The following is a 14,136-nucleotide window of genomic DNA, read 5'->3' as shown; positions in this document are numbered from 1 at the left end:
AACATAGGACAATTGAATAGTTTATAATCGTTAAAAAAATATGCGAACTAATTATTTCAGCTGTTTTAGATTTAAAAAGCTTTTAAATCCAAAAGTAATTATTGCTCTGGGAGTAACCACCACAATAAAGAAACAAAAACCAATAAACAGTTCCAGTTTAAAAATATTTGGTGTGTGATTGAATTCATTCTTAATTGAAAATATTCAAAGTGCAGTGGTTGCTTGGTGAGCAAAAAGCTTCCCGCCAAACAAGATAAACAATTTAAAAGATCTATCCATATTTCTGAGGAGTTGAAGGTGGGAGGAGGTTCTAATGGAAGTAGCTGTGATGAAAAAGGAGAAGAGGGAGGATGATAGTTTGGCAGATACTTGGCGGGCAAACTAGATATCATAACTTTTTATGGCTGAGGGTTTTTGGGTTTAGGATGCAGGTTTTCTTTTTTGTGCGGAAAAGTTAAAGGTTTTCTTGGCGGGGAAATTTTTACAACAGGGTTGTTTTTGATGAGATTTTATAATTACTGAATTACATTGTTAGAATTTTTTTTTTTTTTTTTTTCAAAAATGGACCTAAAAGGGCAACAAAAAAAAATATGGTCTTCTTGAGCATCAGGAATCAAAAATAAGGATCTGCTTGACTGGGACCAGCCTAGCTGGGCTCAGATGTTGCTGTTCGTCACATTTGTATTTGTATAACAGATGGAAATTTACTTATAACATTACTATACAAATATTAAAATCCATTTTTTCCCACAAGCTTTGCTGTTAATGGGATTATTTTTTTCAATATGTTATCAAAAGAAGAATCCAGGTATCTTATTCAACAGCAGTGTAGTGCATAGATTCTATTACTCCATTGACTTTCAGCTGTTGGTAAGTTTTTATAATGAAAAATTATAGCACTTGTTGAACTGGCTGCAGAGAACATCAGGACTTGTTTTTTTTTTTTTTTTAATCAATGACCTTCTCATCTGACATTACTGTAATTTTTTTTCCTTTTTGAAGCCACATCACAGGCTAAGATTTTGCTCTACTGTAAGCAACTTTTCTCTAACTCCTTACCTTTCAATAAGAAGACTTAGGGTTGTCATCTAGTGTAGGAGAAGTGGTATGGTCTTCCCAAACAAGGGATTGAACCTGGGTTTTCTATATGAAAGATAGCGTTTGTAAAACACCATAACCAACTGACGCTGAAGACAATCATATCTGCAGACTTTTATAGAGTGTTACCAGAAACACTGACAAAAGTTGGATGAATTATTTCACTGTCTGGATATTGTTTATGTTTTTGGAAGGGTTTGTGTTAAGCACTTTTCAATGCATTTCAAGTTTCGGGTTACTTATTTTATTTTTTAAGTTCTTTTTTCCTTTTAATAGCCTTCTTAGCTTCACATATTCATTTATTAACCATCATCATCTCAGCAGCCTGTTTTGTGTATTTGTCTTCATTAAAAGATTCAGCCAGATTATTTTCCTCTTGGCTGTGCATCTCCAATTTCTGATCTTAATAGCATTAAAATCAGAGTCCAAACAGTTGGATCATCTCTTTTTTAGTCTACCCCTTGGTTGTTGTCCAAAAGGGACTGCATTGAAAACTTTCAAAGCAGCTCTACCACTTTCCATTCTCATGAGATGACCTGCCCATCTCATTCTGTTCAGTTTAATAAATTTTAAAATATCAACATCCCTAAAGAGTTTATTCATTTATTAACACACAATATAATTACATAGAGGATAAATTAGAATATCAACTCAAAACTTTTACTCAAAATATTAAAATACTTACATACTCAAAATACTTACATAAGACTCAAAACTTTTTTTAAGCTACAAAATAATTTTTATTCCACATTTTCCTTTTTTTCCAATGTATATTCAACTGGATTAGTTTCCTTACTACATAAAAAAAAACTGGAAAAAAAGAAAAAAAAAAGAATGAAAGAAATATATTTCCTTACTTTAAGCAAGCAAGAACCAGCCTGCATAGGTTTTAAAAGTTGTTTTATATCTGTATTTTTTTCATTAACAGTCTCTTTTTCAGAAGCATCATCTTCTTTTAGTTCAGGCAAAAGACACTGATATTCCTGACCATATTTAGAAGTCATACGCATAACAGGCTGACTTTCTTCCTTTAAAATGAAAGCATTAGATTAGATACAAAATTCAAAGTTTATTACAGAACAGGAAAAATACATAGATAATATTTTAAAACAAAATATTTTTAGTGATGCACATAATGCAAGAATAGCTTTGTGATAAAAACTGGAGGGTCAAAACAGCTTGGAAGAAGTGGTTGTGAGGATTTTAGGATTTTGCAATCTTCAGGCCATATACAGAAGCTAACTGTAAGCTGTATTTTAAAATTGAAAAAAAAAATGAAACCTTAAAAACTTTAAAATATTCATAAATTACTTCATAAGAAAATTGAATATTTTAAAACAAAAAAAATGTAATGGTAAAACTAATTTCTTCTACTGTTACTCAAAAAGTTTTTAAATCCATGAGAAACATCTCTTCCAGGAGTAACCACCACCATGAAGAACCAAAAACTAATAAATGACACCATTTTTAAAAAAACTTCATATTTATTTTTAATACTTAACACATTTGTTGTCAATTTAAATATCCAAAATCATTCACATTTGGCTTTTGTGCTGAATTCTTTGTACTTCTGGCTTATTTTTGTTTTTCTTTGATGCCACATGTCACACACAATATTAGCGTTTTACAATAACAAATGTTTGGGCAAATAATCATAGATGCGGATTATAGACCAAAATAAATAAGTATTTCAAGTAAATTCATAGTGCAAAAAAAGTTTTTAAAAAAAAGGTCTAAAAAAAGGTCCAACCAGTTGAGAAAATATAGGTTATTGAGTTAAACATGGATCCGCTACACAGCGAAACTTGCATATGACTATTAGTTCTGATTCTATTACTATTAGTTCTGATTCTATATGAAGGTTGTTATATCGAATAAGAAAATATATTAAATCATAAAGTATAATACTACTCACGTTACAAAGAATAGTGATGTTAAGAAATATCATCAAAATAAGCATGTACTTACATGTTCAAACCAGGAATATATAAAATAATAAGTAGTTAGAGACATTTAAAAAAATATATTTCAGAGCAGCATAATTATATCTAAATTTTTTTTGCCCTATATAAAAAATATTTTCAAACGCTGCTACTTTTTCACTTTTTTGCAAAATCTTATGTACTTGAAGCAGTTCCTGATTGATGTCAAGACGTGCACTTCATCACATCAAGTTTTGTAGATTTAAAAAACCCAGTATTTCACTAATCCTTCAAAAAAAAAAAAGCAATTATAGTTCATTCAGTGAGAAGTGATAGCAAAAGTACAGCTATTTGGCACTAACATCTGCCACTTTCATGAATTGTAAATTGGATTGGATATTCTGTTTTCAATCATCCAAGCGGTATGCAGACAATGGGTTCTCCCCTCCCCCTCCCTAGCAGTCATCTTTGCAATTTAAATGATCAACAGAACAGAAAATAACAATAATTTTGTTTTTATCATCACTAAATGTTTGTTTCTGCTGATTGGCTTTTAATTTATAGCCTTTTTTTCCTTCAACAAAAAGAGGTTCCTTTGTTAACAGGGTCAGTGACTCATACTGTGATTTCTGCAATTTTAACAATGTAATCAGAGTCTAACAAATCAAGGCTGCCAGGTCGATTAAAAATAAGACCTTAGAGAACTGGTTCTTAAGTCATATCAGATTGAGTTTTTCTACAAAGTATGAGAAATGAGAGTGCCCAGCCAGGCACCTAAAAATTTCTCCTGACTCAATTTTAGTTGGGTCCTGGTTATTATGGGTCTGATCCTATGTATACTCTTAAGAATTATACCTAGGTCCCCATTTTAAAAATCCAAAGGGTTTGTATTCCATACTATTTCTAGGGAAAAAACAACAAACTTCAGACAAAAATGCAGAATTGCATAATGCTTATCCAAGGGCCCTTCCTTTGATTGCCCAAATGACGGGCATGATTGTACTCTCAGCGAAACTGCCAGCATTTTTCAAATGAATAAAAAAAAGATAATTTTTAGTGGCACGAAAGTTACCATTTTTGAAATAATTCTTTAGTAAATGTGATGCAGAATAGCAAAGTTAATTATCTTCTAAACTTTTTTTTTGTGTCCTTAGCATGATTCACATGAAATAAAAAAAAAGCAATTGCGTAACAGAAAACACAAAACGTCATTGTCAAGTTTAAGTCTAAAATCAGATATTTGTCACAAATTCACATATGAGGCAGTGAGAAGCAAAGGGCTGCAAATGCCAAAATTTAAAATTTGGAGTTAAGCAGTACAAATGGTAGGTGAACCACTCCACTGTCTAAGGGCAGGAAATAGTATTAGTAGCCCTGGTAAGTGCTGGCATACAGCATGATTTAGGAAAACTTTTCAATGATAGCCTACCTAGAACCTTATCTTTTAAAGTCTTTTGCTAAATAATTTCTGTTAAACTTGAAAATGTCCACTTACATCCCTTTGCTTCTCACTGTCTCATATATTATTTCGTGCGACTAAAATGTAATAAATACTTACAGCTCCTTTTTTTACAGGCGTTTGTAATATATCTACTTCGTAATTGACCCATTTCATTTCTTCCACAGTAAATGAAACAGCAAGACAAAAATCATACAATAGAAAGAATAAATACGTCCAAGAAATGAATTTTAAATTACACATTCTGCAAGGAACAATGAGACAATATATTTGGTATTAATTTACAATTTATACTGCGAAAAAATGAATTTGAGAATTCTAAAGAACGGGTTTGTGTTGATATAACGTATTGAAATACATTCTTAACCTAAGGAACATCTCACATTACTTTTGACTTCTGGTTCGGGCAATATAAACAAACATACGTGTGACATGACTACTGGACATGACGAATCGGTTCGATGACGGCAGTGAGTGGCTTTTTAGCCGACCTTCTTTCTACTGGGCCGCCTTCTTCAAGATTTGATTGCGCAATTCAAGCTTGCGTTCGTTTATCGACCGGTAGCTACCGGCAGTGTTGCCAGATTGGGGGAAATTTCCCCATTTTGGGGAAATCTGGTGCTCTCTGGGGAAATTTTGGGGAAATGGGTTTTGAGGGGAATTCATTGGGGAAAATTTTTTGCCTTGGAGAAAACCTGGGGGAAAAAAAACCTCGGGGAAAAAAGATTTTTTTTTTCGTATTTAAATTTGCGTCAAGAAGTAGTGGGAACATTGTATCAAACAGCGTTGGGTTAGCTTTGCTGAACTTTATGGAATTCGCATTTCGCATTATGTGGAATATTATGCTATGGAATTCGCATTAATGTTCTGCGGGAGTAACTAGTTGATACGTGAAACAGGTAAAAATAAGTGTGATGAAGAGTGTTCTTGGATAAATATATACAAAAATCATAGTTTAAATGTACATACAGAAGCAGAGTAGTAAATGCGAGTAGAACAAAATATTTGGTTATTCTTATCTCTCGGTCAGGCGCTTGTATTTATGACTAGTGGCACTCGCACGGGCACGGCTTTGCCCGTAGTAGAAAATTAAAAGGTCGGGAAAATGTTCTTAAAATTGGAATAGAAAAAGAACAAAATAAAATTTTCAAAAAATCGCTTAAAGGTGCACACCCCCATGCTACAAACTAATTCTTTGCCAAATTTCATGAAAATCAACCGAAAGGTCTTGGCGCTATATGCGCGTTAGAGATCCTGACAGACAGAAAGAGAACCGGACAGAGAGATATCCAGACAGAGAGACTTTCAGCTTTATTATTAGTAAAGATAAAGAAAGATAAAGATAAAGAAGACAAAAAAAAAGCGAAAATGTAAAGAAAAAAAACGTTTGGGAATTTTATAAGAAAATTTGGCTATTTGGGGAAAAAAAAATTTTTCAAGGGACAAAAATATTAGAGGAAGTCGATTCATTTTATGAAAATATTAGTGGAAAAAATAATACACGGTATACGGTAACACTGGCTACCGGTGCAGGTCGTATGTTTTTCGTTAATACAGTAAAACCTGTCTACAACGATACTGTTGGGACCTTAAAAAATATTCTAATAGACAGGTTATCGTTATAGACAGTTTGATTATTCATGCTGACATTTTGCTGGGGCCAAAAAAAATATTGTTATAGACAGGTTATTGTTTTAGAAAGTATCGTTATACACAGGTTTCACTGTATTTAAAATTGTAATATTATTACTTTATTTACTACTTTTATATGAATGTGATAAAACCTGTGCATATTCAGATCAGGAAAGTCAAAATTTATATTAATAAGTGAAATAATCTGAAAACAAATCATTTTTGGTTGATCAATTTAAATTTAGCGATGATATGGATCCATGTCCAGAGTTTTATACAGGGAGGGGTTTTGGCTAAAACACAACAATGTTGAACAGGTCATTGATGGTAACGATGAGGGGCGAAGCGGTGGGGGGGGGGGGGGTTCATATTCATCGATATCCGGCCCCCGTTTATCCGGATCTCCGGGTTATCCTGATCAAATTTGTAGAGTTTAAGAAATTCTGTTTATTTACTTATACTCATTTAAAATCCTGATTGCAAGAATGGAACTATAAATACGCCAAATATTCAGTTTTTGTTTGGATAAAACATACAACTCCTGTACAAGTACTCTTCCGTACAAGCATAGGCGGATTTAAGACTGAGTTCCTGGGGGGGGCAGGATTTTTTTTTTCAGCAACATTTTAAATTGTCCCCCTTCCCCATGTTTTGGTCTGTTTTCCTGTGATGCATAAGGCTATGCTTTACTTTTGTGTGTGTATGTGTGTGTCGTTTTCATTAAGTGTGTTTTCATGCTGTCCTTTTTGAATTGACCTTAAAAGAGGTGACTGGTATCAAGAGAGTGACGTAAGGCTCCCTTTTAAGTAGGATATAGAATATCTCCAATTTTAGGGGTCTGGGGGTTTCTCCCCCGGAGGAAATTTTGTAAAATGGATATAAAATTCTGCATTTTGAAGCATTATAAGGGTTAATTGGACAGACAAAAAATCTCGGGGAAAAATAGACAAATATATAATATTTTTTTAAGTTTTATGATTTAAATGTGCTTTGTGACGTAAGTTAATACTTTAAAAGAAATGCTGTACAGATTTAGAAAATATGTAACATGAGAGTAACATACTACATTTTAGAACAATTCATAATGTATAGGGTCTGGTGGGGTAAAGTGGTCATAAAATTGCAGGTTTTCAACTTAGGTGGATACAACAAATTCTTTAAACACTTCAATTTTTTATATTGTTATTTTACATTGCATTATTAAAGAACACGGTACATTGAATTTTAGGAAGAAAAACATTGATTTTAGTAGTTTTATAGCACTTTCTTTTCCCTATGTTTTTATGACCACTTTACCCCATGGGGTGGGGGAAAATGGTCATAGCATGGGGTAAAGTGGTCATAGTTAAAATTAGATGCAAAATCATTATAAATAACCCTAAAACTTGTATATTTCTGTTGTTTTTATTTATAGTTACGAGTATATTCACGAGTACATGCGTGTACGAATATATTCTTTTCTTATTCAGAGGGCGCCTGTGATGCAGGGAGTGTTATTGCTGCTAATTTGATAAGTGGTTTTTTTACTATAATTTTTCATTATTACTGTCTAGTTTTAGGTTTTTTTTACTTCACTTTATCATGTAATTTAGTTTTATTGTGTTTTGGGGGCTCATTTTTGCTGTTATTGTATTCTTTAGTGTTTTTGCATTTTTTGGAGCTAAGCCTAACATGTGGTGATCTCCTGGTTTTTGATTTTGTGTGCTTTATTGGGTGTAGCAACTCTGTTTATTTACTGCAGTTTTTAGTATTTATTCTGTGTTTTTTTGCATTTTTATCTTTCTGTTTTGCCTTTTGGAACATATTCACTGAGTAGAAATGGGTGTTATATGCATTATGAAAGAGGTAAAGAGTGGGAAGGGGGACAGGTGGATCTCTTGTGATTTATGTCATATGTTCTGCCTGTATAAGGGGGAAAATGAGTCTGTTTTTGAGGAGGATTATATTTGCACTAAATGTGCTGAACTCTCAGACTTAAGACTTAAGATGCTAGTTTTGGAAGCCCAGTCAGCATTAGGGTGTAGGCCAGTTGTAGAGGGTATAAATGTTCCAGAGATTCAGGGGGAAGTTTCAAATGAGGAGTTAGATTGGGAAACTAAGGGTGTAATTTTGGGGGACTCTATGGTAAGGGAGGTGGGTAACACAGTTGGGAGAGTAAAGCGTAAGGTGGCTAGGTGTTGTTTACCAGGGGCTCGGGTAAAAGACGTTAATATGGTTGCTGAAAAGAAGGGAGTATTGAATAAGGAGGACATGGTTACTTTGTGGGTGGGAACAAATGATCTAGGCCACAGTAAAAATGAGGAGTTTTCTAGGGAATGGGAATCCCTGTTGGATAAAGCAACCAGCTTTTCGACGAATGTCCAAGTGGTTGGTTTGCTTCCCAGGTATGGAGTGCATAGGAGCTGGCTAAATCAACGTGCGAGGTGTATGAACTTGCTACTGAAGTCAATTTGCGAAAAGCGCAGTATCAGGTTCATTGATGTGTGGAGTCATTGTAAACGGGATTGGATTGCTAGGGATGGCCTGCATCTGAGCTCTACAGGGGTCAAAATGGTTAGTGGATTAATTTTAAGGGCTTCGGAGTCAAAAAACTAAGTTGGAATGGGGGGCATGGTTCAAGCATCAGGTATCGAGAAAATGAAATTTTTTTGGGTATTGCTAGAAATGGAAATAAAGTGACGAACAAAAGTAGTAATGTTAACAATTGTAATTTAGGAAATTTCAGGGTGTTAAATAAAAGCAACTTAGGCATGCTTAAAGTTTTCTATACCAATGCTCGCAGTATTAGGAACAAGATGGATGAATTGAAAAGCATAGTTATGGATGAGAAGTTGGATGTTATTGGTTATTACATATTGCTGGGTATAATTTGTTCAGACAGGATAGAGTAGGTAAAAGAGGTGGTGGGGTTTTATTTTATGTTAGAGACAATTTTATTTGCAATGAATTGATCATAAATGATAAGCCTACTGATATTGATATGGTTTGGCTGGAGTTGATGAGCAGTAAGGGCAAAAAGCTACGCTTTGGAAACATTTATAGGCCTCCTAATTCTAACCAGGGACAAGATGAACAGATGTACCGTATTATTAGTGACATGTCCAGTAAGGGATCCGTTATCATAATGGGGGATTTCAATTTTCCGGGTATTGATTGGAATAATTTTTATCCTGGTAATGGCAAAGAAGAGGAATTTTTAAAAGTAATTGGTGACTGTTTCTTAGATCAAGTTGTAACTCAGGGAACTCGAGAGGAGGCCATTTTGGATCTAGTTTTTTGTGACATAGGTAGTTTTGTTCAGGGGTTGAGTGTAGGGGAGCATATTGGAGATAGTGATCATAACAGCATTAGGTTCCGGGTTAAATTTGAAGTGTGCAAAGATGATAATTTTAGGTTTGTGCCCAATTTCAGAAACACCGATTTTGTTGCACTTAGGCAGAGCTTGAAAGAGGTTTTTTCGTCAGGGTTGGAAAATAGCGACGTAGATCAGCAGTGGACGGAATTTAAGGATAAACTTGCTAAAACCGTCGGGGACTATGTTCCATTTAGGAGAAAAGGTGTTAGTACCAATATTTGGCCTATGTGGTTCTCCAGGAAGACTAAAGAAGCTCTTAATTACAAGCAAGCCACTTTTCGTAAGTTTAAAGAAACTGGTCAGAGTGCGGAGAGGCTCCAGTATGGTAAGGCAAGGCGAAATTTTAAGTATTTGGTACGGATTCAGAAAAGGGAATTGGAGCAAAGGCTGGCAGATGACATTGATGGGAACCCTAAGAGGTTTTTTGCTTACGCTAATTCTGGGAAAGCTCGAAACAGTCAAATTGGGCCTTTGGTTGATGAGTATGGAAATTTAATCCAAAACGATAGGGATATTGCAAATGTTCTAAATAACTTTTTTTCCAGTGTGTTTAACGATAACTGTATCTCAACAGTTGACACTAACAAGACACAAGCTATTATACAGCTTGAGGATTTTGTATTTTCCAGGGAGGAGGTTTTATTTCATTTGAAAAAGATTAAATCAACTAAAGCTCCGGGACCAGATAATATCTATCCAAAAATTTTAGTTGAATGTGCAGAGGAATTAGTGGATGTTATTTTGAATATTTTCAATGCTTCTTATAACTCGGGGACGGTGCCAGAGGACTGGAAGCTGGCTAACATAACGCCACTCTTCAAGAAGGGGTCTAAAGGTATTGCTGGGAATTATAGACCTGTAAGTTTGACTTCGGTGATTTGTAAGATTTTTGAAACTTTGATCAAAATTAAGATCACGATGTTCTTAGAGACTAATAGTCTGTTGACTAGTTTGCAGTATGGTTTCAGGAAAGGTAGATCCTGTACTACTAATTTATTGCATTTCTACGACAAGGTTACCTCAGCTTTAGATAACAAAAAATGTGTGGATGTTGTTTATATTGATTTTCAAAAAGCTTTTGACAAGGTACCGCATGTTGCTCTTCTCAGCAAGTTAGCTGACATTGGAATAGGAGGAAAAACTTTACTTTGGTTTAGAAATTGGCTTATTGGTAGGAAGCAAAGAGTAGTCGTGAGAGGAAATCATTCTAATTGGAGTGATGTTTTAAGTGGGGTTCCTCAGGGATCAGTTTTAGGGCCTCTTTTGTTTATTATATTTATGAATGACATCAATGAAAATATTTCTGGAAGCATGAATTGTTTTGCTGACGATGTAAAAGTTATGGGGATTGTCGAAAATGAAGAACAAGTAAAACAGCTGCAAGAGGATTTAGATCATATTACTAAGTGGGCAGATAAATGGGGTATGGCAGTTAATGTAGGGAAATGTCAAGTGCTACTTTTAGGTCATGGAAATAAGCGTATGAGATATTGTTTACAGGGTTCAGTCATAAATCAGGCAGAAAATGTTATGGATCTGGGTGTCTTTATAAATCAGGACTTCAAGTTTAGTCAACAGTGCAGTATTGCTAGTAACAAAGCCAACAAAATGCTTGGGTTCATCAATAGATCTATTTCAAACAAATCTAAGAAAGTTCTTCTGCCTTTATATAGGAGTTTAGTAAGACCTCATTTGGAGTATGCTGTTTAGTTTTGGTCGCCTTATCTGAAGAAAGATATTTTTGTATTGGAAAGGGTTCAAAGAAGGGTAACTAAATTAGTAAGGGGACTCTCAGATTTAGATTATGATACCAGACTTAATAGGCTTAACATGTATAGCCTGGAGCAAAGGAGAGTCAGAGGGGACATGATTCAGTTATTTAAATTTATCAAAATGAAAGATGTAAATGGATTAAATTTTTGCGGGGAAAGCAGGACAAGGGGTCATTGTTTTAAGCTATTTAAATCTCAGGCTAACTTGGAAATCAGGAAAAACTACTACTTTAGCAGGGTCGTGGGCACTTGGAATAGCTTACCGGAAGAGGCGGTAATGAGCAAGGGAGTGGATAGCTTTAAGAGGGCCATTGATCTTCATTGGGGACTAATTAATTGACTAGGACCAGCCTAGCTGGTGCCAGAGCCTGTTGCTGGTCGTCACATTTGTATTTGTATTTGTATATGCATGCACGTGTCTACTCAAGTATATACGTGTATATAAGTATATATACGAGTACATAAGCATGTATACGTGATTACCTACAGAAGTGTATACGTGTCTATATGAGTACATACGTGTCATGTGTATACGCGTATAAACGAACATCATATGCTCCTATATGCACTTGTATCTCAAGAAAATACGTGCTTACTTGAGTATATATGTGCAAAGTAAACGTATATACGCATATATAAGTGTACATACGTACATATACGGGTATACATGAGTTAATTCGTGGATACATCCAGTGCGTCTTTGGGGTATGTATCTACTCACGTATATATATGGAAGCACGAGTATATATGCATGTATACGCGTAAACACGATCATATACCTGTATAGACGTATATACGAACATTTACGTGCATACACCAGTACATGTGTGTATACACGACAATATACTCTTATATACATGTCGGCCTACAGAGTGAATTTAAGCTCTTGGGCAAAAATTAAAGGGGTGTGAGAGGGAAGGATAAGAAACTAAGAATCATAAGGAAGTTATAATCACTGACGCGCTACACGCACAAAAAGCCAGAAACTGATGGATGCAAAGCAGGACACAAATTCGTTGCACTAAGATGATTTTACCTAATATTTTAGTTTTTAAGAGATATTTAGAGCAGTTGTTAAAAGTTGCGACCTGTAGTAGCATCGCAACAAAGGCACAGCGGCTGACGAAAGTTTTTCAAAAGTCTCGTTATTGCAACAGAGAGTGCTTTGTGATTGCGAAACACATTTATTACAGCTGCAGGCCGCAAATTTCATCAATCGCTTTAAAACTTTCTTGAGACCTAAAATGTTGCGTAAAATTGTCTTTGTCTACATGTAGCGCGTCAGCATTGTGTTTGTGACCATATGTTCCTTGTGATTCTTTCTTCTTATCCTCCTTTCTAACACTTTTTAATAATTTGCTCAAGAGTTTAAACTCACCCTGTATACTTGTATTTCTTATGCTTGTATGTAAATGTCTACTCGAGTACGACCGCGTATATTACGTGTCTATCTGAGTATATAAGTTTTCATGTATATATGAGTATAAGCGAGCATATACGTGTATAGTAGAATGTATAGCTGTATGGATAAAAAATACTTGGACATACTCATATACGTATTTATTGGCGCATTTATGTGAATACGCCTATGTACGTGCATGCCTATATGTACGCATATACTCGTATTTTTAACCCCGTTTACTGTAAAAACAATACATATTAAGTAAAACTAATATTTAATCTGTATCTGCCTTATACTTAAAGATTGAGTGACATCAGAAGAACAATATTCGTTAAGCCTAATATTATGACCACTTTACCCCATCTTACTTAAATTGTTCTAAAAAAATTACCTAAAATAGATTCAGCTAACTACTAATGAATAAGAGTTCTTGAGACATGTAGGAAGCTTCCTGTACAGTCAATCTGTTCCTAATTCTAACAAACAAAATTTCCCAAGGAAGTTAAAATAGGTGTTTAGATTTTAAAATTTTTCATATTCACGCAAAATATTTTTTTTTACCAAATAAAATTTTGCCAGTTGTAAAATTTTGTATTCAAAATGTAGTTTCTAACTGCCCTACTCTAAAATAAAATTTTCACATTCATTCGAACATTTATTTCTAAGTTATAGCCATTTATTTGACGTATGACCACTTTACCCCATTGACCACTTTCCCCCACCAGACCCTACACTTGATACAAAATAAAATAGAAGCACACTTTGCTTAGGAATCTCAAAGACTTGTCTAATTATTTTCAAGGTTTGGTTGGTTACATTTGGTGTTTTGACAAAAGAGCCCTAGTAGGCTATGCTGCGCCAATTCTTTTCAAAGATTTTGGAACATTTAATGATTTAAGGCACCTCATTTGCACTTTCCAGTCTCTGAAATTGAGTACTAGATTATACAGTTGCACAGTATTATTCAAACTTTGTAAAAAAATAAAAAAACAGCTATTTTAAGTTTAAAAGAAAAAATAAACTATAGAATTTTCTCATTACAACAACCTTTTTTTTTAATTATAAGCAGTGCAGAAAACAAAAAGGAATAGAGGTAGTGTATCATTTTTTTCTGGGCTAAACAGATTGCAGTAGAAGCAAGATAAAAGCAATCAATACAAAATAATTTCAAAAATACCATAAATTGATTAAATAAATAGCAAGATATAAAACATGTGAGTCACAAAAAGTTATTTCAAGTCATATGTTACAAACGTAAGAACCATGATTTTTACACTTTTGATGCAGGATGTAGCAAGGAGCTGAATTTGACATATGTTGGCATTCCTCCCCCTACCATTTGTTAGAAATTTTAAAATTTAAGGTTTGTAGCCACACGTTTCCAAATATTCACGGTTTTCAAGCACTTGAAGATAAAATTAGTTTTCTCAAGCACTTTCCATTTTTTAAGGAACAAATCATGCAATTTTTTTTGCGAGTTACGGACCCACTTCAAA

General features: G+C 34.3%; 1 protein-coding gene across 3 annotated transcripts in view; it reads right to left on the bottom strand.

Moving 5' to 3' along the window:
• LOC129231455 (protein OS-9-like) overlaps positions 1-4,960 on the bottom strand; it is a 60,536-nt gene extending 55,576 nt beyond the window's left edge. The window contains exons 1-2 of one of the 3 annotated variants that reach the window (XM_054865774.1): positions 4,579-4,960; positions 1,956-2,126 (exon numbers count right to left, since the gene is read on the bottom strand). In XM_054865774.1, coding sequence (XP_054721749.1) covers positions 1,956-2,126; positions 4,579-4,722 — 315 coding nt within the window. In that variant the 5' untranslated portion in view covers positions 4,723-4,960. The remainder of the gene's footprint in view (positions 1-1,955; positions 2,127-4,578) is intronic. The other 2 variants (XM_054865773.1, XM_054865775.1) reach the window with 2 other exon arrangements.
• Positions 4,961-14,136: the final 9,176 nt, after the last annotated feature.

Source organism: Uloborus diversus, chromosome 10 (assembly GCF_026930045.1).
Source record: "Uloborus diversus isolate 005 chromosome 10, Udiv.v.3.1, whole genome shotgun sequence".
In the NCBI taxonomy this organism is placed as follows: domain Eukaryota; kingdom Metazoa; phylum Arthropoda; class Arachnida; order Araneae; family Uloboridae; genus Uloborus; species Uloborus diversus.
Note: the sequence above shows the minus strand (reverse complement) of the source record. Positions and strands in the feature narration are given on the sequence as shown.